Source organism: Carcharodon carcharias, chromosome 25, assembly GCF_017639515.1.
Source record: "Carcharodon carcharias isolate sCarCar2 chromosome 25, sCarCar2.pri, whole genome shotgun sequence".
NCBI lineage: Eukaryota > Metazoa > Chordata > Chondrichthyes > Lamniformes > Lamnidae > Carcharodon > Carcharodon carcharias.
Genome location: NC_054491.1, coordinates 20,574,594 through 20,601,166, shown reverse-complemented (window position 1 = coordinate 20,601,166; position 26,573 = coordinate 20,574,594). Strand labels below are relative to the sequence as shown.

General features: G+C 41.0%; 1 protein-coding gene across 1 annotated transcript in view; it reads left to right on the top strand.

The window, feature by feature from the left end:
* Positions 1 to 25,247, top strand: part of ube4a (ubiquitination factor E4A (UFD2 homolog, yeast)) — a 47,732-nt gene extending 22,485 nt beyond the window's left edge. Inside the window, exons 10-20 of the mRNA XM_041174302.1 lie at positions 125 to 251; positions 1,481 to 1,788; positions 4,595 to 4,727; positions 7,731 to 7,918; positions 12,380 to 12,480; positions 14,177 to 14,290; positions 15,026 to 15,200; positions 19,012 to 19,192; positions 20,144 to 20,291; positions 20,861 to 21,018; positions 21,170 to 25,247. Of these exons, the coding sequence (XP_041030236.1) occupies positions 125 to 251; positions 1,481 to 1,788; positions 4,595 to 4,727; positions 7,731 to 7,918; positions 12,380 to 12,480; positions 14,177 to 14,290; positions 15,026 to 15,200; positions 19,012 to 19,192; positions 20,144 to 20,291; positions 20,861 to 21,018; positions 21,170 to 21,308 (1,772 nt within the window). The 3' untranslated portion in view covers positions 21,309 to 25,247. The remainder of the gene's footprint in view (positions 1 to 124; positions 252 to 1,480; positions 1,789 to 4,594; positions 4,728 to 7,730; positions 7,919 to 12,379; positions 12,481 to 14,176; positions 14,291 to 15,025; positions 15,201 to 19,011; positions 19,193 to 20,143; positions 20,292 to 20,860; positions 21,019 to 21,169) is intronic.
* Positions 25,248 to 26,573: the final 1,326 nt, after the last annotated feature.

Here is a 26,573-nt window from a genome sequence, read left to right as displayed (position 1 = left end):
ATGGTATCTTAACCAGTAGGACCATTGTGCAAATGCTGTTGTATCCCTGCAAAAGTTGTATTTTAATAGGATTTTTTAAAAAGGAAAATTTATTTTTATGAAGGTTTTTTGTTCTTTGCCTTAGGTTTAGACAAGGAGACCTGTTTGATTCCAATACCTCAGGGACTGGAACCATCTTTCGCTCAAACATACAACCTGGTCACGGAGAATTTAATCCTGACTCAGTTCGCCTTACATCTGGGTTTTCACAGGTACTGAGAGTGCATATATAGGACTGGACAATAAAAAATTGTAGACCAGAAAGTGCATCAAAAGTGAAACTGGGTTATGTCTCCAGGCTTTTGTGTTTTTTCCTCTCCTGGGGACTTGGGAAAAGGCTTTCCTGACAATGCATTGGTTCCCTCCAAAAGGGGGTCGAAGTGCCTCTTGGGGACAAAATGATGAGTGAAAGAGTTTTTTTAACCAAGTGTGGGGGTGGTGTGAGGGCATGAACCTCATTGGCTGAGTGGCTGATAATTAAGGTAGAAATGAAGAAGGTTTCTTCAGTCATTTCCCTGACTCCTTTGTTTCTCTTCCATTCCCAATGTTTAAAATTAAGGAAAATCTCTTTTAACACGTTTTTAAAAAATGGACATTGATATTTTAATGAACTTTCAGATTCATGTATGATATTTGAGTCACCAGCTTATAAAACCATAGGAGCAGAAATAGGTCATTTGACCCATCGAGTCTGCTTCGCCATTCAGTGAGACCATGGCTGATCTGATAATCCTCAGCTCCACTTTCCTGTCCTTTCCTCATAACCCCTGATCCCCTTGCTGATTAAAAATCTGTCTATCTCAGCCTTGAATATACTTAATGGCCCAGACTCTACAGCCCTCTGTGGTAAAGAATTTCACAAACTCACTACCCACTGAGAGAAGAAATTCCTCCTCAACTCTGCCTTAAATGGGCAACCCTTACTCTGAGATTATGCCTGGTCCAGTCTAGGACAAGGATAAACAACCTCTCAGGATCTACCCTGTCAAACCCCCTAAGAATCTTGTATGTTTCGATGAGGTCATGTCTCATTCTTCTAAACTCCAATAAGTGCAACAAGCAGAAGTGCAGGTGCTGATGCATTGTGTGAAATCTTGCTATTATTTTTCCTTGTGTCTTCAAAAAAAATTTCAAGTTCAATTTCAGTTTTTTTCCCTCTCCAGGAGACATGGGAAAAGGCTTTCCCATCAATCCAATGGTTAACTCCTTAGTTAAGTATCTTGGGGAGAAGGAGATTAAGTGAAAAAGATTTTTTAAACAAGTGTATGGAGGAAGGAAAATGTTTAATTTCAAGGACTGGAAAAATAGCCTTGCCTTCTCAAACTGTCCTGCCAACACAGAGCCACTCTTGACATCCTGCTTTTGTGGAGTCGCTTTGTAAACATCCAGCCTTTGTGGGGCTAGTCTTTTGATGCTAAAGCTGTGTTCTTTGCTTTCACAGGTTACATGATCAGATGATAAAGATGAACCAGAGCCTGCACCGGCTGCAGGTTGCCTGGAGGGAGGCACAGCAGTCCTCCAGCCCAGCTGCAGAAAACCTCCGTGAGCAATTTGAACGACTAATGACGGTCTATTTATCTACTAAAGCAGCTGCCACAGAGCCGCAGATGCTCCAGAATTGTATGAACTTGCAGATTTCCACCACAACGATATTGGTGCAATTTTCTCTAGGAAATCGAGGAACAGACTACATGGAGGTGACCTTCCCTCTTCTGGACTTGGAATACTGCATGCTTTCTCATGTCCCAGGTATATAGCATGCCATTAATGGAGATTTGGTAATCTTGGTGATGATAGCTGTGGATGCTGGGTCAATTGAAATTTTCAAGACTGAGACCCATTAAATTTTTGTTGGTAAGAGTATTCAGAGGTGTGGATTAAGGCAGATATATATATATGGAGTTCAGGTAGGGATCAAAGTCCTGGGCAATATTTATCCTTCAGCCAACATCACTAAAACAGATTATCTGATGGTCGTCATGTTTCTGTTTGTGGAACCTTGCTGTTTGCAGATTGACTGCTTTGTTTCCTACAACAGTGACTACACTTTTAAAGTATTTCATTGGTTGCAATGTGCTTTGGAATGACTTGAGTTTATGGAAGGCTCTAGAAATGCAAGACTTTATGACCGAGTTGAATGATGGAACATGCTAAATGGGCCAAATATCCTCATGCTTTTCCTATGATTATAGAGTGAGAGTTCACCTTTTGACAATGTATGATAATGGAACTATTTGTGGTTTTGTTAACTGTTGTGATCCAAGCTGAGGTTACCCCTGGGCAAGCCTGATCCCAGAGTGGAACCCAGCTTGATAGATCCTAACTTTTATTTTTGTTTGTTTAGGTACATGAGGGTAGCTACTAAACAGAGGCATAGGAGTCAGCTGATGAACTTTTAACAAAAGAATAAAACTTTTATTCAACATGAAAAGATGAACTATATTACAATACTCCTTCACCCACAACTATAACTTTACAGATGTATACAGATTTGTAAGGATAACACAAGTTACAAAAGCTATCTTATACTCTAATGTTCACAGTAAGTACACAGTCCATGTAAACCTATGGCATCCTGTGGTCAGCCACACCACACTCTGAAACCAAGTGATAGATGCCACCTCAAACAGATGCTATGGATCTGTACTCAACTCCCCCCTGACGCTTGTCACACCATGAGCCAACCAGTCTCACTGAATTCCATCCTTCACATGAGGGATTCCAATCTCCATCCCCCAGGACCTCGCCTTGGAATCTTCTCCCAAACTGACGTTTTCACTCAGACATCTTTCACAAGAGTTCACCTCCAAGGGTTTCGATCTTCCTGATATACCTCTTCCCTGAGTCACCACATGCACTCAAGCTGTCTTCCATGTACTCTCTCTCACCAACTCAGCCTTAACAGTACACCACTGCTTTGCATGCCCATAGCAAAGAATTACAGACCTTCATTTGTCTCTGAACCTTCTTCCTTCTTGCAAGCTGTTCTCACTTTAAGTCTGAAGCTTGGAACCTCTCTCTCTGCCCCTCACTCTTAACTTCACTTAACTGGACCTTTTCCCAGGTTCCTGACCTTCCTTTAACTAGAAGGTCGTCTTTGGACTTTCTCTTTTTCCATTCTCCTGGATATTTGGGGTTTTCCTTAGTTTGGGACTTGCTATCTGTCCCCTTTAAAGCTGTTTCTGCTTCACAGCTGCCTCCAAACCAACTGAACTCAAACAGCTTCCAAAACAAACAACAAGCTACTGTCTTTCTTGTGTGTGTCTGCCTGTGGGAGGAACCTGCCTGTTGGATGCCCCCCCTCACCCCGTTGCTAGTCAACTGCACTTCTTCCTACTCTTGTTTACTTTCACTTTATAGGAGTCGTAAACATCTCATTAGAAATGCAAAAAGCCTTTTAAAGTGAAACTAAAACTTTATTTGACCTTTCTTAACACACATACAGGAATACAAATAAACCATTAAGCTAAAACTCATTCCAAAGACCGACAAATACAAGTATAACTTACTTAAACTATCTCTATTTCTTAACATAACCATCCATTTGTATTATTGTTAAATAATCTGTCAATGCATGTCTCACTAAAAGGAGTCTCTGTTGCTCTCATGACTGTTAAGAATGTGGCATCTTGGACCATATTCACGTTAACATACAAGTGCATTTTTTTTTGCATTTACCACTTTTGTTTTTGTCTGTTTCTTGTTATTTTTGCCCTTTATGTTCCCTCCTTCGTCACAGGCTTTCCTCTCTAATGCTTCCAATTCTATTTCACTAAATACTTGTGAGCACTGCCATGGGAAGTCAACTAAAAATATTTTGTTTAGAAATAAATGCTGTTTTTTTTTACTACAAGTAGAATCATCTGGTATTACAAGTAGCTGTCGATCATCTATGAGCCATCTGATACTGTCTCAGTGTCTTGCTGCTGTGAGGAAGAGTTTGTGCCTTATGTTCATCTTCCAACCACTTTTTGCAATCTTGTCATGCATGTCAGATTACTTGCTCCCTTCTTCTAAAGTTGTTGCCTTGAGGTACTGGCTCATTGTTAACATCTGCCCCACTCCCCGGCCACTGCTTATCAGTCATTGAAGTGTGCCTTCCTCGAGTTGTAATGGACCCTGTAGTCTCTGACCTGGTGAATGCTTGCTTTTCAAAGTTATAGGTTCAGTTTTAGTGCACTGCTTCACTAAATAGTGTGCCTCAGCAAGGGTGGTTGGGGGAAACGACTGTTTACTGTACTTCATTTCGCGGTCAGTTTCATTGTCATTTGCAATGATGTTCTTTGGTGAATAGTTTATTTTATGCACTGAAAATGGACAAAGCTGTCTTGTCCTCTGGATGAATTGTTGCACTGAGATCTGCACCCACTCAAGGAAATGGGCATTAAAAGCACTAGCAGAATGCTGGTAGCTTTGGCATACTGAAAGGGTGAAGTCTAATAGGGAGAAGGGTCTTCAACCCAACCTAATTTAGTAAGAGATTGTGATCTATTTTCATGCTAGTAGTGTGCACTGGTCCCTTTTGATTCATTGACTTATTTTGTTTCTTTGTCAGAGTTCTTTGCTGACAATCTTGGAGATTTTTTCATCTTCCTACGGAGATTTGCAGATGACATTCTGGAAACTGCAGGCGATTCTCTAGAGCAGCCTCTACACTTTGTCACGGTGTTCATGGGTAACGTAGAGAGGTAACAACTAGGAACTTGCGACAAAATTCACTGGCAAGTCTTGTACCCCCCAGCACCATGTGCAGGTGTTTGATATTGCTGCAGTTTTTACATTGGGAGTTTTATTGATGAAAATTAAGTTGTTGGTGCTGATGCACTTTCCCATTTAGTGGTGTCAGCAACAAGCAGGATCAGAGAAGTTATAGCATAGATAGAAGCTAAACTATGCTTCTTCTACTCTGCCTCAAAAATATATTTCCCCATCATCGTAAGAAGAGCACCCCCTATTACATCACATGGATATTATTACATTATATGCAGCACTCATCCTTTAGCTTTAGCGGATGAGTTTGCCATTTAGCTCTAAAGTAAGATCCTTTTAACCAGTTGGACTTGGATTGAGACTGCCCAAATTCATTTTACCTAATACTGTTAAACCTAGCAGACAGAGCAAACTTATGATCTCCATAGAGCCCGATAACTTTTAAAGAGATTTGAATTCCCAGTGACAACTCAAAGGATCGCACAAGATTTCATGTTTTTAAGATTTTTTACTGTAACAAACTAAAATCAACATTGACTAAACATTACTTAGTAGGCAATTAATACACTAAACTAAGAAAAGGTATCCCTATTTAACCCTGTGATAACCCCGCGCCACGTTTATACATTACATTGCACTCTCAACAGAAATGTAATCTTGTTTTTAAAATCCTGAATCTCTCCTTGCTGTCTTCTCCCTGTTACGCTGACTTCCAGAATCCTTTTAAAAGTCCCTTCACTCAATCCTCCTGAGCATAATCGAATTGACTTCCAGCAACAAGGCATTCAAATTTCTGCAAGGTTCATCTCTACAAATGGGGAATTTGATCTCACAGATAGCTTCACTGTTTTTCAATAACCCACCAGCATATCTCTCTCCAGAGCCTCTGAATATGATTGCCTGAGAGTCTGTATGTCTACCTATGATAGAAGCCAGCTGCTCTGTCCTTTGTGTTGAGGTGTTAAACCTGGCACTTGACTTTCAGTAAGGTTTGACCTGGGCCCCTGTCCCCATGGTAACCAGGCCACACAGGCTTATTGTCAGGCAGAACTAGGAGCATATCACATGACCCTTTTCATGACTCCATTTTATCTAGAATTAAAGACACAGTTTAAAACATGACCATCTTATAAATCTCTGTACTCGTAACAATTCCATTGATTTTTATCTAGCTCCTGGGTAAAAGGCTGGTGTCTTCTCCTGAGCAAAGTTAATTATTAACATAACTTTCCGTAAGTTTCTTGGCAGCTACAGATGGTAACTTTGCATCCTAATGTCAGTTCTCAATCTAGATTCTTGCTTGGGCTTCCCCTAAGTTGTCAAGTTTCTTGATGCAAATAGACTGTCAAGAATTAAACGGAAACCTTTTCAATTGCACCTCCTTGAGTATCAGTTAAGGAATACTATTGGTGCAGTTGCGTGTGAGCTCTGTTAACTAATTATTTTTCTATAACATCTGCAGGGCTATGGGGAAAGGTTAGGGGATTTGGACTAATTGGATAGCTCTACCAAGGAGCAGGCACTGTCACAATGTGCCAAATAGCCACCTCCTGAGTTGTATCATTGTGTTATTCTGTGTACTAAGATTCAGCATGCAGAGTGAATTAAGTTTCAGACCCCTTCCACTAGAGGAAGCTGTAGTTTTCAGTTCACTTAAAGTTCAGCAGCCTCTGTTCTGCTACGTTCCAATAACACAGACTCCCATGAAGTCACCAACAACTCGCATGTTGGCATGCTGTCTCTGGCCAGTGACTGCACCTTCTTTCCCAAACTTCTGTGACACACCTAGTAAAGGCTGTGAGAAAGAGGAAGCTATGCTCTGAAATTGTATGCTCTGAAATTGAGAACAGTGAATGCCCATCCATTTGAAATAATCATTTATATTTCTTCTAGAAATTCTACGAGTTCACTTAAGTTTTTGCATTTTATGTTGACCATTATGGGAACTCTAACCTTATTTACTCCTCACACCTGAGGATTTTTTTTTGAGGGGGTATATTTTGCACTTACACATTCTCTTGCTATGTGATGATTAAAACAGTGCAAATTTTATCCTCTCTTATCTAGTCCCTCTGGCTCTGTATATGCCATGATCAGAAGACATTCCTGTAAATATGTTTCTGCAGATATAATTTATTCTGCTATGGTGTATTTGGTTTTGACAGATTTGTTTCAGTGACACAAGAGACAATTACCACCCCACCCCCTCCCCAACCCCAAGATGACTTTTCACTGCTGCAGGTGATCTGTTGGGAACAGCATTGCTGCTCCCTGAGGAACCAGAGACCACTGGCATTATAGATCCGGTCTCCCAACTGGAAACTCTATCTTCCGGGTTATGTGAACGTCGTCTTTAAATGATTAGAAAATGTTGCACTGCACTCAAGAAGCTGACTGAAAGATATTGGTGTAAATAATTATGCCTGTGCAAATAACATCAACTGATATTGACTGCTTTAAGTGAGGGAAATGGCCAAAAAGGAATGGGTATTAATGCTCTGTGTAGGCCCATTTTCCTAGAAAACATGGGAGCAAAAACATCACACTAGATCATAACATTCTTCACAGTAAAGTTTGGAACATTGAGAATTATACATGATCATTTTATCTGTAAGGATGGTCAGTGTTGTCATCAGGCTTTCAGTAAAGTGTAAGGTTGGACTTTTGAAATCTTGAAAACTGGAGGGAAGTTGGAGAAAGGTAAAAAACACAGGAATTACAGGCCTAAGGGAGTTTTAACAACTTGAGATGAAAAATTAAGCATACTACACAAAAACACATGGGCTAAAGTAAAATATTTTTCAGTAGTCAATTGATCGCACTGTGCCAAATAAGTCCAGTGACAAGGCTGAGTGATTATTTTGAGAGTTTTGTTAAATTTCACTTGTCTATGCAGTCTGAGTTTGAATAGCTGGTTTATGCTGAAAGATGTTTGTTGACTGACCAGAAAGTCTCTTTCTTCCTCCCGTGATGCCTCTCAGGATGAAGAACCCTCACTTGCGAGCAAAACTGGCTGAAGTCCTTGAGGCTGTGATGCCTCACATGGAGCAAGTTCAGAACCCAATGATTAGCAGCATGTTCCACCGGCAGCGAGTCTTCAGCTCGTACCAGCATGCACACTATCTCGCTGAAGCACTTATCAAAGTGTTTGTGGACATTGAATTCACAGGTATGTTTGGAAGGTAGCAGCAGTCTCAGGTAAATACCAGAATTACAGCAGTGACTACACTTCTAAAGTTCCTCTTTGGCTGTAAAGCACTTTTGGGACATCCTGAGGTTGCAAAAGTTATGCAATTTAAATCAAATCCTTTCATTATTATAAAATGGCACGCATAATGTTACACCTCAACTTTCCAACAAAACTGCCATAAAAATAGTTACACTCCCATCAATGCAATTGATTTTTCATAGAGAATGAAATTTGATTTTGCTGCACACAGACTATTCCATGCGCTGTTCACTGCTGCATGCAAACAGAACAACAGGGCAGAAGAGGGAGTGCGCAGGACAACTAACAGAGCCAAGTGCAAGATGAGCATTCACAGGGGAGTGGTATTGAAGTGTTCAGAATATAGATGGCAGTGCGGGCAGTGTTGTAGGTCATGAGTAAGTGAGTGCAGAGTAAGCTACTGGATTGTAGATTGCCGAATATGACACTTTTAGATTTGCTTTGATTCTTCATGGACATAGATATTTTTCTTTTTCCCACACAACCCTAAGTTCCCTCCCCTTCACCCGACCAAGGAAGAAAATAAAATACTGCAGATGCTGGAAATCTGAAACAAAAACAAAAAATGCTGGAAAATCTCAGCAGGTCTCCACACACAGCATCTGTGGAGAGAAAGCTCTGAAGAAGAGTCATACGTACTCAAAACATTAACTCTCTTTTTCTCCACAAATGCTGTCAGACCTGCTGAGTTTTTCTAAGAAAAATAGAACATTTGGCTCAACTTTTAAACCATCCCAACTTGTCAAGTCAAATCTAGTATTGATAGGAAATACTTGGAAGAGTGAAAGAACAGAACTGATTGTTAATTATTTTGATTCTGTTGCGCTGATGTTACAAAGCCAGGTGTGCTCCACATAGCTCATATTTTCACTTTCATATTTTTGTTAGAGGAGGATGGAGGTTATGGTAATGCTCTATGAATGTAGATTACTCAGACAGTATCTGTAGTACTGTGCTAAAGTTAACGCTTCTACATCTACGTAGCCACAACTTCTTTTTGAAACTGAACCATGCAAACAGCAGAATCCTGGGTTCAGATCCTAGTCTGTGCTGAGAGTTGTTCTCAGCTGAGATAACAAGGGAATTAAAATTAGTTCAGCAGCTTATCACTTGGGAGGGGTATAAAATCAGGCAGAATTGCTGCCAACAAATATCTGCATGGATCTTAGGTGAGAACAGGATTGGACTTGATTGTGATGCAGGCCACATTTTCATAGCCCAAGAGTGCACTCTGTCTAGGTTACACTGGAGTCTGTGGTACTGTACCTGTACTTGTATCTTTCAGAAGAAGGCTGGGTTGAGTGGCGAGAGATTTGCTTTTGAGATACATTTTAAGATTGCAATGTTGTGTTACTGCTGTGATCAGCATAATCCAGCTGCCTCTTTCAAAATATTGGATGTTTTGGGCTTGAAAATGATTTTCTTGGCTGTTGCTTCCTTTCTTAACTTGGAATACTTTTATTTTTAGTTCTATAAAATCACCTGTGTTCTTTTACTGTTTCCTATAAATGAAAAAGTAATTTTGGGGCCAGCTATTGAACAATGTTCAGAAAGACAGGTACAAGAGTTCCTGTTGAAGTTTTCTTTTTTTGAAAAGCTGATGCCCAATTCTTTTGCTGGTTTGTCAAATGATGAAACTATTCACCACTTAATTTTGGCAAAACTGAACCGCATAAATCACTATTTGCGGTGAAGTTTCTGTCTTTCCAGGCTAGATAAAACTTCATTCTGGTGGGTGACTGAGAGGCACAAAAGAAGTAAACATTACTGGAAGAGCACATTGTTACTTCAGATTGCACGTGGTTGACGGTAGGATGAAGTGACACAGTTCCAAATTTAGAGCTGATGTCACAAAGTATATAGTGTGAGCAACACTTGGAATGGATGCCTGGGTAGGATAATGGTGACAAACTCTGGAATCCAAGCCAGTTGGGTGCTGTAGGTTATTTCGGATAGGTGGGTTAAAATAACACAAGTGGCCACCCATGTCTGTAACTAACTTGCAACCAATGACGAGTGTGTAGAGAATGTGGTACTGGAATAAATTACATGAGTCAGGATCTAACTTGTTTTCTTTTTGCTGAATTTTGAGGGACCAATAAGGTATAAAACTAGATACTGAATTGTTTTATAGTTGGGGAATCTTGGGGTTGAATTTTACTCAAATGACCAAATGAATGAAGGTGTTTCTTTGGCCTATTTTCATTCTCGTTATCCCCATCCTGGGGGGATTTGGATTGTGTTGCCATGCTTTATTTAGCCACTGATTCTAGCATTCTTGGTGCTGTTACTTGCCTTGTGAGTTGGGCTGTCATTGAACTGGAATAGGTGTTTAAAAATGCTCTTTGATGTTACCCATGAATCAATAGGTATGATTTATTCATTTTTTTGTCCCTTGCCTTCTGAAAGCATTTAGTCCTTGTTGGAGCACTGTTCCATAGCTAGTAGCTACCTGAATACAAGTAGCCATTCTTCTTGAATGAACCTATGCAGACAGTGTCAGAAGTCTGTTTGAGCTGGGGCAAAATAATCATAGCCCAAGCCCATCCTCACCCAATAGCCACACACTTGCACATACAGGAAGGATTGCTGGGTAACTAGCAGGAGTGCATGCCATTTTCTGACCTTGATGCTGAGGCTAATTACACCACCTCTACTGTAACCTTGCTTTTCACTTTGAGTTGAATGATTGGAAACACTGAAGGTCAAACGTGGGGCTGTTCTGATCTGAATGGCTCAGCTGCTGAATCAATAAACTTGTTGAGACAGAGTGGGGGAGGAGTTGGGAGGATGAAGGGAAGAGTGCTGGGACAAGTTGTTTGAATATATCTGGCAGACTAAAAACACCTAGTCTTAAAGTTCTGGTGAAAATTTCAGGTTGTTTCTGAAAATTAGTATAAATGATGAAGATGCAGCACATTGAGGCAGTGCCTTAAAAGGGTGTAGGTTTATGTCTGAGCTTCTCGACGTACTGAATTTGAGACTGGGGAATTGGTGAGCAGGAGTTGAGTGCATCCATAAAGGATAGTGGAAGGGGAAAACCCTCATTCAGCTATGCTCGAGCATCTCGAAGCATTGGCAGAGGCCTGAGAGTGAGTGCCCATTTTTGTTTCTTTGCAGCTTCAGTTGATGAGGGCTAACAGGACACCAGGGAAACAGTGAAAATAACCTGGCAGGAAGATTATATTAAAAATATTAGTGGGATCAGTGATTACTGTGTTCAGTTCTGTTCACTGAGGCATAGAGCATTCAAGATCAGGTGGTGATGTGGTTTAGAGTCAGAAGACTGACCTGAGGATTGAGTAACTAAGAAAGATTAGAGGAAAGTTGGTTTGTCAGTCTTGAAAGGGAATGACTGAAAGAGGACCTTATTTTTATAAGGTATAATCATGGCACTTCCAACCAGGGCCCAGGAGAGGAGGTGCAGACGGGGGTAAAGGGGGCCCGGGTTCGGTGTTTTAAATGGAGTTCTCGTCATCACGCTGAGCAGCCAGAGCTTAGGACCTGACAGACCAGTTTTAAAAAAAAGTCGGAACTTTCATGCTGAGTGTTCCAATTTTTTGAAGCCGATCTGTCAGATCAGTATCACTCATTGTGCCGCTGCTACTGGGGAGGCTGGGGTGTGGGGAGAGGGGGTTGGTGGTTAGCGAGGTTGGGGGGAGGGGTAGGAAGGGGGTTGGGGTGAAGCTGGAGAATGGTGGTTGTTGGAGGGAGGGGTGAGAAAGGTTGATGGTAGTGGGGGCACTAATATTTTTCACTTAAAAGCATAGTTTGGCTGACTTATGGGGATTCTAATGATTAATACATTAAAAAGGCAAAGCATAATAATAGGTTTAGAAATTATATGGCCAACACATTTTCTTACAGCTCTGGTATTTCAAAATTTGCCACTACGCCCCTGGGTACAATATGGTACAGAAAAGGTAAATCCAGAGTACTATATGAACTACTCCAAGACAATAGAAGATGTGAATGTGCAGGCAAGCTGGGGAAAGGCAAATGGAGAACTGTAGTTAAAATTCTTCCCATGCGATCATAATGTTGAATAGATTGGGTAGAAACAAAATAGCCTAGAATAATTTTAGAAAAGCTGGATACTCTGGGGTAGGGGAGAGATGAAGGTTGTTCTGGATAGTGATCAAAGATGGGGAGAATCTCATCCCTTTCTGTGATATTTTGGTGAGTTGGCAGGAGTGTGAACATCAGAATTACCCTTGTTCCTGTTACCCAACACCACATGGAACATTTGAATGATGATGGCATGACTGTGTTCCAGCAATCTACCTTTCCCATCTGCCTGATATCCTAAGAAACTTAAACTCAAGTCAGCTAACTCCTAAACAATGATAAAGTAGATTTACTTCTAAAAGTGATCGCTGTTACTGTTTCATCTGCTACTAGGTGATCCACATCAGTTTGAGCAAAAGTTTAACTACAGGCGGCCCATGTATCCTATCCTAAAATACATGTGGGGATATGATAACTACAGGCAAAGCATCAAGGTCTGTATTATTTTAATTTAGTGTGTTTAAATATATTGTCTTACCCAACCACCTTGTGTACTAAATATGTTTTTTAATTCAACCCTTTTAAAATATTTGAAACATAATACCCTGGGCAGAATCTAGCCCTTGAATGGCGGGCGGTCCCCACCAGCTTGGCGGTGGACGGGCAGCCGACCCCCGCCACTGAAACGGGGCCAGCCGCCATTTTAAGTGGGCGGGCCAATTAAGGCCCGCCCAGTGGTATCCCCGACGGAAAGCGCTATGCACTTCCTGTGCGGTGGGGGAGGGAATCCCCAGCTGTCAAAGTGCGCTCTTTCTCGCATGCGTGCGAAAGAGCACACTTCTCCCTGAGGCAAAGTTCTGTCTCAGGGAGAATACTGATAGTGTCAAAAACATTAAAAATAGAAACATTAAAAAATTATTAACATGTCCCCCTCATGTGACAATGTCACACGAGATGGGACACGTTAAAAAAGACCACATAAACTTTATTAATTTTTTACAATACGAACATGAAACTTCATCCCGCCAGTGGATGAAGATTCATCAATAATCTGGAGCCCGCTGGGGCTCCTGGCCTGCCCACCAGCCTTAAGATTGGACGGGCAGGTCTTTAATTACTTTAAATAGCCTGTAACAGGCCTCAATTGGCCATTGACAGGTCGGCGGGCGGACAGCGAAATCAGCTTCCTAAAAATTTAAATGGACAGGCATGACGTCGGGGATTCCTCCCGATGTCATCCAGCATCATCTTCCCCTTGGCAACTGAGACCCGCCCCCCAAAGCGCCAAGGGGAAAATCCTAGCCCCTGAGTTTTAGGAACTACTTCAAGAATTTTTTTTTGTATTGTCAACGTTGAAGTGAAGTGTAATTTATGCCCAGAACACTAATTAATGAGCGTGGTTGAGTAAATTGTATTTCGCTTATCTGAAACATGTTAACCCCTTTGCTCACATTTCGTAGGGTTCATAGTTGAGCTGTAGCAAGTATAAAATAAATGGCAGTGGGAAAGGAGGGAACCAAGAGCATGTGGAAATTACGTGGGTCAGCTGTAGCAAGGGATTGTGTTTCACCGCAATTCATTCTGATTGCTGGCTTTTCAGATCAAAATCTACATGTTGAAGTGTGTGTGGCAACTTTTAAATCACAGTAGTAACCGTTGGAAAACATTTATCAAGCTTTTTGCAATGGTTGTTGTACATGGGTAATGCAAAAAATGCTGCCTGTCAAGTTTACTTGACAGATAAAACAATTTGGCTAAGAGTCTAACCAATTTGAAGTTTGACCCCACACTCTTGGTTTAGTGTCGCAGGGAGAGATTATATGGCCAGAGTGAGAAATAGCAAATATCACATTGATGCAGTAGGTGGTCCTTTCTAATCTTGGGATGAAGGGTTAATGTTGAGTAGAGTAGAACGAGCATTACTCTGCTCTTAATTATGCTGTTGCTAACCTTGGAGAACTAGATGCAGCCACATGGTGCCTGACATGAAAAGTGTTGCATTCACCAGCACAAATATCCCTCAACTTGGTAAAAGATATACAGTTAGATTTAATGGAGATACTCCATAACCTTGATGTGAAGTTCAGATCTACAACCTAACTTCTCAACAACTTTAGTGATGGAATGGCCTAAATTGTTCTCAGACATGCAACTTTGAATTATTTCTCCTGTTTGTATTTGCCTTTACAGACTTTAGCTGACTATGCGTTTGACAACTTGGAGGCAATGAACCCTCCTCTTTTTCTCCGATTTCTCAATCTACTCATTAATGATGCCATCTTTCTGTTGGATGAAGCTATCCAGGTAGCTTATGCAAACCACTTGCTTTTATTACTGTATTTACATGTCTGGTGCACATTCTTCTCTCCTCCCCCCTTCAAAAAACAAGTTGGATGTGCAGGATGATGAGTTTAATTGCTTGCATATTGTTTTCCACCTTTCTTCCCTCCCCTTTTGACCTGTTACTGGAATACAGTTTCCTAGGGCCCAGCAGCCTCTCTCAAATGGCAATTCTTCATTTACATGTTACCAGACTGTTGGACTGTCAAGGGAGTACCATAGCTGAACCCAGTCCAATATCTGCACTTCCCAGCTGAGGATCCCAAATAGTGATCGGCGCAGAAACCGTGGCTGACTTTGTTTTTCTTTCCTCCTTAGCCTTGGGGCATTGAGAATGGTGGCAGTGCCTGAAGTGATGCCCTGGTTGAAATTTGCTAACAACACAGACTATAGATTTGCAGCTGGTACTTTTTGCCCCTGTAAAATTTGGTGCTGCTTAACATCATGTATTTCTCCAATGAACTATTGGGGCAAGTGAGGAGGCAATAAATACTTGCATTTCTGATCGGACTTTTCAAAAGGGAAGTCATTCAGTAGAAACTAGCAAGTGAGATAATTACAGAAAAATGCCATGTGGTATTACAGACTGGAGATTAATTGATTCTTGTTTCTGTCTTCGTAAGCATTTTAAGTTGGAAAATTGTATCATGAGGCACTGCAGTTTATTTGAAAGGGGTTTTTTTTTGTTAAACTTTGTAGTATTTGAGCAAGATTAAAATCCAACAAATCGAGAAGGACCGGGGGGACTGGGATAACTTGCCCCCTGAAACTCGGAGGGAAAAGGAAGGCAACCTTCAGATGTTCGGGCAGCTGGCTCGCTTCCACAACATTATGTCTAACGAAACGATCGGCACCTTGGCATTCCTTACTTCAGGTCAGTGCATTTGAAATGAAAGAAAAACAAGAATGAGTGGAGCTTTGGGATCTGATGTGGTTCCAAAGGTCATGCCATTTAGGCTTTTGTAAACACCAGGTGGGTTTGAATCTCCTGTTGTTTACAGGCCCTGAGCCAGGTAAATCTGTAAAATGTGGTTTGTTTTTTTAAGCTATTGGGAAGAACAAAATGTGATGTAATGGAGTTGGATTCTTTGGATTCGAGCTCCTTGCTTGAATAACAACCTGCAAGATGTTATGCTTTACAATGCACTGCCTAAAAATGTGGTGGAAGCGTATTCAATATTAACTTTCAAAAGGGAATTAGATAAATGCTTGAAACTTGAAACATATGCAGGTTTTATGGTGAAAGAAGAGTGCTTCCCAAACTTTTAAACTGATTAATCCACTTTAATGCCTCAGACTTTGTGTGACCCCAGAATGAAAAGTGAAGGGGGGGTGGGTGGTGGGATGGTAGGAGGGTTAAAGGGTTGCTGAGCGGAGGCCAGGGGATGTTGCCGAGCAGGGAGGAGAGAGTTTTGATTGGGGTTGGAGTGGGGGGTGTGTTGACCAGAGGGCTTTTAAAACTGCTGGGTTTGCCCTGTAAAAAGCAACTTTTTACAGGCTGCGGTTGTAGCAGCAATGGAGCCTCAGAGAACAGATAATTAAGCTACGCCTACCAACAGGCAAAAAAATGAATATTTAAGGGGTCAAAACTCAGTCTGAGCTCCAAGGACGCCATTGGTACTTTGGAGCTCGCGACCCACAGTTTGGAAACCCTTGAAGTAGGGGACTGGGACTAACTGGATAGCTCTTTGAAAGAGCCAACAGGCATGATGGGCCAAATTACCACTACCTGTGCTTTATGATTCTGTGAAATTGAAAAGCAAAATAATTTTACAATAAATAAGCCCTCTTCCAGCAGGAAAGAAATCTCTAAACTACTGATCTCAGTATGAATCATATATTTTAGCATTAAAAACTGTCATTGCTGAGAATCCCCAGGGAGCTGTGTAGTTTTAAATTACAGCACCTTTACATCGCCCCACCTCCTCTAAGCTGAGGTTGTGTTGTTTCCTGGGAAGTTTGGAAGACGGTTGGCTCATTGGTCACTGGCAGGAACCTGGGAGGGTTGTGCAGCGCCCTTCCTCTGTTGCAAGTCTCAGGCCATAAGGATTAAAAAGGGGAAAATATGTAAAATAATGGAAAGATACCCATTTTTTTTAAAATAAATTTTATATTAGCATTAACAACAAGAAGCTGTAACTTAATCAATTTCAAGCCTTCCAGTGAACTGGGCAGATTAAGTGAATCTGTGCTTCCTGATCAGAGCCTTGCTCAACAGGAGCACAAATCAGCTATTGATGTGCTCCAGATTAGCTAACCCTTGCCGCTGTGCCAACATCCCATCCCTTCAAGTGCTGCCTTGCTGAATTTTCCCAATATTTCTGAATACCTTTCTATCTGGTTAATTTTTGATGCCCTAGATGTCAGGTCCCATTTATTTTAAACAAGAAAATTCCCACAAAATCTGATTTTCTTTTAAGAGTATAAATTATCATTTTGAAATTTGGGACCGTTGCCTGACATCTCATGCTATTTGCCTGGCTTTCATAACCAAGCTAGCCATTCTGGGCTGCTGAGACATCACACCCCCAATACATCCAGCTCCCTATGTGCAGGGCAGGGAGAGAAAGTGAAGTTTGATTAGGAAACCAGTCATCATGCTAAAGCCAGTTATATGCTAAAGATGCCCTTGACCTCAAGTATTAGTCAACCCAAGACTGATATAATTTTAAAACTTACAAATTTGCAGTTCAATTCCCTGGCTTTCTAATCTGAGCGCAGTGATTGTTTTGTTTCCAAGGCTTAGATATGAAAGGTCAAGACTGAATGCTTAATCCTTAGCTCTTGCTGTCTAATGCTACTCACTGAATGCAGAGGAAAGCAAAGGCAGTGAGAGCAGAGGGTCTACTATGAGATGTAATTTTACACTAGATAAGCGTAGCAAAGGTATTAGCTAGGAAAGCACTTACCCCTTAGTGAACCTAGAGGCTGCTCCAGATTAAAAGATGAAAAATATTTTTGCATGTTAATGCTTAAGAATAAACTTTAATCCTGAAGTATTTTAATTGAGTTAAAAATCAGTGGGTTATAAAATGGGATTGTAGGATAATGATCCTCTGGGGAGTATTCCATATCTGTTTCCCAGAGTGCACTGTGAGTTTGCCTTTTCCCCATGTTCCGAAGCAGTTGTCACTGAGGCAAGTTCATATTCCTGCTTTTACTGTGAATTACTCATGGTGCTGGGTCTTTACTAATTCAATACATATTACTGCTTTAGTGTTTCGAACCACATCTATACAATATTAAACCATCTTTTACATGGCATTAAACAACATAGGAACAGGAGGAGGCCATTCAGCCCCTCAAGCCTGCTCCACCATTCAATTTGATCATAGCTGATCTGTACCTCAACTCCATTTACCCACCTTAACTCCATACCCCTAGTTACTCTTACCCAGTAAAAATGCCCACAAACTAGAAGGTCCAAAATTTGATTCTTAGATTGTATTGAATTAGCTAAATTCAGCCAGGGCACCAGTTGGGATGTTGCTGTTGGCCTCTGTACTCTGAGCTGGAATAGGAAAAATCCAGTAGTTTGTTCCTGGCCACAGTTCAGTGACTTGTGCCGTAGAGTGCCCCCTGCATGTTGGATGGAGACAGGTCTGAGCTCAGCTGTGACATCCCCAGTCAAACCATCTGCCAACAGTTAGGCAGACAGGTGAACTGTTATGGCACAGTCGATGGTAAATGCTGAGTTATCCAAATCCCAAAGGGAAACTTGAAACAACTGCCACAACTTGTTCTGCAATTTGTATAAATTTTTGAGATGCGTGCCTTGAAAGCAGTAGTAATAAGACCAAGTCTTATAGGTTTTTACAAAACTAGATTAAACATTTATGAATAAGAGAAATGAATTTAACCACAGATATAGATCTACAAATTACTACTATGATAACTTCTAAATCCTCTACTTAATCTGACTCCCAGTCACACTTTCATTAAGGCAACAGTAAGGCACACAGATTTTAAAAGACCCAGGCAAAATGAGACACAATACCCTGAACCAGTCGAATTCAAAGTGAGTTTTCTTAACTTCAGTTCTTTGAAAACAGCAGTTTGAGGCATAGATGCTGAAGGCTTTTCACACTTGTTAGATCTTAAAAATGCCTACCCTTACACACAGCCTTTGCTCCTTTATACATATTTTCTCCTTTTGAATGCAAATTCCCATTGTTTCACAATATCTTTGGACTTTATCTTTCTGATAATAAAAATCTCTCATAGCATGAGTTTTACCAGTAATCTTTGGGAAAAATAAATGCACTGTTTCTAAACTTTGCCTAGCTAGGTGACACATTTCACTCTTCCTTTGTAAACAATCTAGTCTGGTTTATTTAAAAATGCAAATATCCTTTTACACCTTACATTCTAAACCTCCTCCATGTTTACATCAAAGCCTTCAGACCAGCTGCCTTTGATCCATTTAAGTCTCTCACACATGCATGCGTGCACACACATATAGACACACTGTTTTACAATAAATTCCAATAACATTATTATATCTTCCCGACATGAGCAGTGGCCATTTCGGAGCTGTACTGGAGGATAGTCCTTGCCCTTGGAACTCTACCCCAGCAATAGTAAGCATCTACAGGAGAGGAAGGAAAATTAAAGGTTATTTTTTATATCAAAACTACCAACAAACTGAGATTGTTTTAGTTATCTGCTGTGATTCTCTCTGGCAGAAATCAAGGCTCTGTGTGTGCACCCCATCCTCGCTGAGCGGATCATCTCAATGTTGAACTATTTTCTTCAGCACTTAGTTGGGCCTAAAATGGGTGCCCTCAAGGTCAAAGATTTCAGTGAATTTGACTTTAAGCCACAACAGTTGGTGTCTGACATTTGTACCATATATTTGAACCTGGGGTAAGTAACAACAGTTCAACAAAATATAATTTGTCCCTTACAGCAAATAGCTGGAATCTAATTCTCTGAATTGGAATATGTCAAGTTGGTGCTTGACTACTAATGACTGAAAGGGGGGTTCTGATAGCTGAAAAAGCCGCGAAATATACAATGAGTGGCCTGTTAAATAATCCTTGGAACCATTTAGTCTACATCAGAGCTGTTACTGTAATTAGGATTCAAGACTGGAAAGAAGAACAAAATAATTCTCTCCCCTATCTCCTCTTTCAGCCTCTTTGTATAGATTCTTTGCCAATTGTTGGGTTTGATTTGTGCGCTGTTTATAATGATCAGGGCAGCGATTACTTTAAAATTGGGCAAATGAGAGTTTCTGTTCAAATGAAAATCCAATGTATTTAAAAATAATACAGAGGAAACTCAAAGTTATGTACGAGCAGGCAACTGTTCATCTCCCAAGTCTCTGCCTGTGCTTTCCCCAGCTAGTAGAAGACATGTAAGAACAAAGCAGAATGACCAACATCAAACAACAAGATCTTCATTGGAATAAAAGCAAAATGCTGCTGAAGCTGGCAATCTGAAATAAAAACAGAAAGTGCTGCAAATACTCAGCAGGCCTGGCAGCACTTATGGAGAGAGAAAACTAATGTTTTGAGACGAATATGATTCTTTCAAACTGAAGAAGGGTCGTATTCAACTCAACATTAAGATCTCCATTGGAATTGATTTCTTCAACATGAAGAATATTTTCCGCTGCCTTCTTAATTCTGATTCCCCATTTTTTAAATGCACTAACTTGCATACCATTGCACATACCTGAATTTTTATTTTTAAATACTGGAGGAGAATGCAAATACAATGTGCTTTACCTGCCTTGTCCTTGATATTTGGGACTGAAGCCAAGCAAAACATTTAAAAGTTATTCTAAACTCTTCCCTCTTGTTCCTCCACCAGAGTGAAAGAGAATTTCTGTGCTACTGTGCCAAAAGATGGGCGCTCCTATTCTCCAATGCTGTTTGCACAGACTGTGAGGGTGCTGAAGAAGATCAATAAGCCAGGCAATATGATCATGGCTTTCAGTGAACTGGCTGATAAAGTAAAGGTATGTCACGAGTAATTCACTGGTATTATTGTCACCGAGCAGCAATGGCACAGAAATCTTCAGATGGTGCAGTGTCTTGTGAATGAAAGAGCCTTTCTTGGGCTTCGTTAAGGTTGGCATGACTACATTACCAGCCATGACATCCTAAACTCGCATTTGTAGTCGGCCTCAATTTTTCACCCCACAAATGCATGTTTTTACATATAACTGGGTACAAAGGATCAAGCAGGTGATATGGGCTGTGTTGCGAAGATGCAGGGGAGTTTAAAATGCATCTACTATTTGCATCAGATGCTGATGACATTTCAAAATAGTGACCACCCACACCCACACCAGTGGTTCACGTTCATACTCAACATATATGTCTAACCGCATTTTTGGAGGGATTCTTAATGGCTTCGAATGTTGACTTATATGCCGACATACAAGATAAGTCTTATCTCTGTGTCTCCAGAGTCTGAAGCTCCAAACAAAGCTATACTTGGACAGTGCACTAGTTTGGGTGTGTTGCTTCCTCTTGCTATGATGCCATCCTTGACCGCAGATAACATTGATACTCTGCCAATCAGTCTTTTGCAGACCTGCAACAGCAGGAAGAGGAAACATTTGTAGATGCACCAGATGAATTCCTGGATCCAATAATGAGCACAGTGATGACCGATCCCGTTATATTGCCCTCCTCCCGGGTGACAGTCGACAGGTCAACCATAGCTAGGCATCTCCTCAGGTAAGGAATTTGGGTAAAAGGAGGCAAATTATTCTGGTGTATCACCGATGGTAGTATTTGAAGGCAGTGAATTTAATTTGCATTGTTTCCCCTCTTGTATCTTAAATCCACCTACAGCACTATTTCTTGTTTTTGTTCTGTTTTGCTTCAGTGACCAAACCGACCCATTCAACCGTAGTCCACTCACGATGGATCAGATCAAAGCAAACTCAGAAATGAGAGAGAAAATTCAGCAGTGGTTGGCAGAAAGGAAACGACAGAAGGAACAAAATGGGCAAACCTTAGAGTGAAAAACCAAAAATGACAAGCGCAAGAATGTTATCGGACATTCACTGCTGTCTAAATTTGCCTGCTGTACCAGGACTACGCAGGGACTGTACCTTAATGGCTTATCTTAATCCATCATCGCAACCCCTGTTCATTACCGATCAATATAATGGAATGTTCTTGTCCTAACTGTGCAGGAGGTTGGTCCAACTTTGTCCCATTTTTGCTCTCAAGCAACCAGCTCCCAACGTTAGCACCTCAAATTCAGTATTTTCTTATCAATGTAGCTGACTGAAAGTCTGAAATGTGAGGAGACCTGTAAAATCTACTGAGTGAGGAGTTCACAACCAACCATGTGCTTTTTTTAAAGTTGGGAAATGTTTAGTGGCTTTGAAATTGTGTTATTAAGGTACAAGCACTTAATGTGCTTGTGTAAAATTCCGTTTTCTGCTGTTTTAGCAGGCACCTTAACATTCTTATGTTAACAGGTTGAGAACTCTACTTAAATAGCAGATAAAGGAAAGTGGTAAGCTACTGTAGCGCAGCATTATTCCCAGGCGTGGGTGTTTTAGCCCACTCATCAGAACCATCTTTTTGGAGGCACTGGATGGACTGGACGTTCATTTAGCTATCTGGCTGAAAGGGCTTCAGAGATCCTGTGTAAAGTGGGAAGCAACTAATGGTTACGTAAATGCATTGGTGCGCTAGATCTCCATAATTATTATGCATGTGCCAAGACCAGTACCATTGTGTTGTTGCATTACTCTGCAATGAGTCCTGAAGAGAAGAAAGGGTATCTTTTGTTGTGTCGCTTACTTGGTATTGAATCTTGCATGTCAGAATTTGCATAGAGGCGCTTCTGCAAAATCTGGTACACTAAGAATCCCTTATGTGGTGCTATCCATGACACCAGTTGTGTGAGGGAGCCCCTGCAAACATTGATGTGCTCCAAGACATCTCCTGCAAGAAATGCCACATCCTTGGGAACCCAAACCCCTTCTCCCACTTCTGACAGTGACCTAAAAGAAATCTGAATGTTAGAGGAAAGGTATTTTTTCATTTTTACTATAAAGCAACAGAATTGATGTATGAGTAAGTCAACAATAGCTATAGAGTGGAAAATTCTTAACAATAGCAGCAAAAACTGTACTCTCTGCCCCAGACAGACACACACACACAAACGCAATTACTTTCACAGACCCCCCTGGAACCCCCTTGCAAATCCTGGTTTGGAAATCTGTGTGCTGAAACAGAAAGCCTCATACACTTTTGTGTTGGCTGTGGCTGCCTTATATAATGTCTCTGTTGTAAGATGCTTTTTTCTGAAACTCCCAAAGACTGCACCACAAAGGGCAAAGGCTTAAAGTGTGTCTGTAATCTCAATGCAGTCGTCTTATAGAAAACACTGTCTGTGTGTGCAAGGGAACGAAGTTTGCAGATCCTTGCTTTTTCTCTATCCTCCTCCAGCATACTGACCTAAAAGATTGTACTGTCAATGACCATTTCAAAGCAATAGGTTCACTCCTAACCTGCCTTTCCTGATGCAGATGAGAATGGATACTAGAAATGCATTATGTAAGCTTGAACTGGGGTGAACAAATTATACTAAATTATACTGGGTTAATGCAAAATACGGTGTCAGGAATATGGACATCCAAGTTAATGGAAACTAGTAATGTGTAGCAATTGCAAAGTATTTTAAGACTATGCGAGGATAAGCTGTTGAATTTATTTTTCAGATGCACATCAACTTAACTAATAACTCATGAGCAGTGAATCTTGAGGAATGGTGATGGTCATTTCATGTATTCTATGTTCTTCTGAGATGTGCTATAGACTTTTAACTTGGCGGGCGTGCCACCAAATAGCACTCTCAACAATCGTTTCTTTTAATAAAATAAGTTTTTGAATGGACTGGTACTTGAGTGGTGTCCAGTAAAGTTTGGTGAGGCAGACGGAGAGTAATGTTACTGATTTTTGGCAGGTTTCAAAAGCCTTTGGCTCTGTCTTGTTCACTGAACCTTTGAGTGAGGCCATTTGCGTCCAGTTTAATTTTGCCTCCTTTCGGAACTGTTCCTTTCTTGTAAAAACTTGTGCTGGCATGTTTTCAATCCACTGCCCCTACTATTGGCCTCATGTCCCATTGAGTTGGAACACACTGCTCTCCCCATGTATGGACCATCTAAGAAAGGTTGTTGAGGGTTTTCCTTCAGCTCTATGCTCTTTCTCTTTGTCTCTCAAAAGGCTCATGGTTTTTGTCTCCTGTTTTCCCACAGGGATTTGCAGAGAGATACTAATAGTTGTTAGGGAGGGAAGAGGCATAGAAATTGACCATTTGATTTGTTGCTATATTGATCTGCAGAGGAACTCGTGCTTAGTAAAAGATCGTTCAGAGTGAACGATCTCATTTCATACTTACCCATCTGGAAACACACAGCTGTAATATGAAAGCAATGTAGTTCAAATTCGCAGTGACAACTTAATCAACAAGTTAACTAGGCATGAATCCCCTTTCCATCTGCCATTTAAAGCTTTGTACTGGGTACTTTCATGGTGTTACACTGTGACAATGGATGTCAAATATTTTTTTAAATGAACCAATAACATTGTTTCAACTTCCTTGATTTGTACTGAAATGTTTATGATTTCTCTTTGTCTGGAATTGCGAGACTTGAACAGGTGTAAAGAAATCTTTAGAGGACATTTATTCGCAAATTGTAAGTTGCTTATTTCGAAGGTCTGAGATACATAGACATGAGCTAAACTTACTCTCAGCTTTCCTCTTTGTTATCCATCCTTGCTGTCCTCAGGGGTCTGACACTGCTGTAGCCCTGACATTATGCTGAATTGCAATGAATTGAGGGTTGGGATTAAACTCCTAAGTTACTTGGCTACATTGGCGTCTAAAGTTCTGCTATCCTATTTCTCCATAAAGGCTGAGAGAACAGGCTGTGGTGTGTGGGATGCAGGAGGGCTGTTGGGCCTGCTTCTGTGAAGAGCACTACTTTCATTATTCAGAAGGGAAAGAAGTATTGGTTCTGCATTTCAATAAATGTTAACACTCTTGGTTCTTTTGGGAATGTTTACTGGGACACATGCAAGGTGATGTTTATATTTTGCCTGTGTACTTGGAAAGAATTCATACATTGAAGTCAGTGTACATTTTAAAAAAAAATTCGAGATTAAAAGTACAGAGGAGATCAATATTATCTTTTTTTAAAAAAGCTGGTTTTCTTTGTGCTTTATTTATTCTTCTCATCACTCCCACCCTAAGCACCACTCATCTCCTTGATTGGGATTATGGACTGATGGCATGTTCTTGCCCCCTTGCTGACATTGAAACTTAGAGCTGGGGAAGAGTGCTGCAGCTGGTGTGTCCTCTCCTTGGTAACTTCTCTACAATGTTCCTCCTCCACTGGGGAAGCCATTCCACAAGCAGATTGTTGAAACTTACAACAGCTGAGAAAGGTTCAAGCATTTGAAATGTGGCGTGCTTTCTGTCCACATCTGACTTCCTGGGCGGGGGGTCTTTGCACTGGTTGAAGAGGGACCTACTTGCATGCTGGGCTAAACTTTGTCTTTTTACTTGTATTATTAGTAAGCTTTAGGTTAACCAGAAACCTGCTATTAATTACTTGAGTTTTTTTTTCATTTTTGCTGCTGTTTTTGTAACCAGATGTAAAGCAAAGCAGTTCAAAGTTCCGTAACAGTTCTAACCCCTTCGAGCAAGGTAACTGTTAAGATAACTACTTGTGTATTACTGCACCCTGCATTTATCCCTTTGCATTCAATTCTGTCAAGCCGGGAGTTATTCTGTGTTGTGTTAAAAGCGCTGTTGATGCTACTGTGGTTTACCTTGAGGAAGAATGCTTAGCTTCTTTAATAACAATTTTTGCAAAATGTAGTAATAACTTAATGCAATGGTTATCAGATTGCAAGATAAATGCAAGTGTGCAACCAAACTGAAAGTGATCCAAATATATGACTGACTAGTGTAAGAAACTGGATGTTTTGGCAAATGAACCTGTGTAGCTGATGCAACTGGGGGCAGCATACCCACTCTCCTTTGCGTAGTTTGCTTAACTACAGGCAAGTTTAGCCCTGGCTACTCCTGGCATTCATGTGCTGCACCTTTTCACAGTAAATATTCGGGAACCTTTTCTCGTTATTTTGTTCTGTTCCGCCTCTGTCCCCTTTCCAAAAGACTGGAAAAAGTGTAACCAATTGAATACCACATCCCCCGACCCCTCGCCTCCACTATCGCTCAAGGTCAGTTAACTCTGCACTGTTTGGGGTTGGGGGGGTAAGGGGAGCAATTTTATCTGTGAGCAATCATATAAAACAGGCAATATTAGTTCAGGTGCATAATGTGCTTCTCTCCCCATTTATATTTATATTGAATTAAAATGTAGATTGAAATTGGGAGAGGTACGATGGGCAGCTCATCCAATAATGCCCATTTTACAATATCAAAAAAATTAACTTCAAACTATTCAAGCTCATTATGCTGCACTAAGTGGTGCAATTACATTCTCAGTCTTCAGAGAGAGAGATGAGGGGTTATTGTTTTTAAACTGGTGGGATAAATTACCACTTTTTTTTTATTCATTCATGGGATGTGGGCTTCGCTGGCTGGGCCAGCATTTTTATTCCCCATCCTAGTTGCCCTTGAGAAGGTGATGTTGAGCTGCCTACTTGAACTGCTGCAGTCCATGTGGCGTAGGTACACCCACAGGATATTGACCCAGTGACAGTAAAGGAACGGTGATATATTTCCAAGCCAGGATGGTGAATGACTTGGAGGGGAACTTCCAGGTGGTGGTGTTCCCATCTAACTGCTGCCCTTGTCCTTCTAGGTGGTAGTGGTCGTGGGTTTGGCAGGTGCTGTTGAAGGAGCCTAGGTGAATTCATAGTGCATCTTGTAGATGGTACACACTGCTGCTACTGCACGTGGTGATGAAGGGAGTGAATGTTTGTGGATGTAGTGCCAATCAAGCGGGCTGCTTTATCTTGGACAGTGTCAAGCTTCTTGTGTTGTGGGAGCTGCACTCATCCAGGCAAGTGGGGAGTATGCCATCACACTCTTGACTTGTGCCTTGTAGATGGTGGACAGGCTTTGGGGAGTCAGGAGGTAGGTTACTCGTCGCACGATTCCTAGCCTCTGACCTGCTCTTATAGCCACAGTATTTACATGGCTAGTCCAGTTCAGTTTCTGGTCAATGATAACCCCCCCAGAAAGTTGATAGTGGGGAATTCAGTGATGCTAAAGCCATTGAACATCAAGGGGC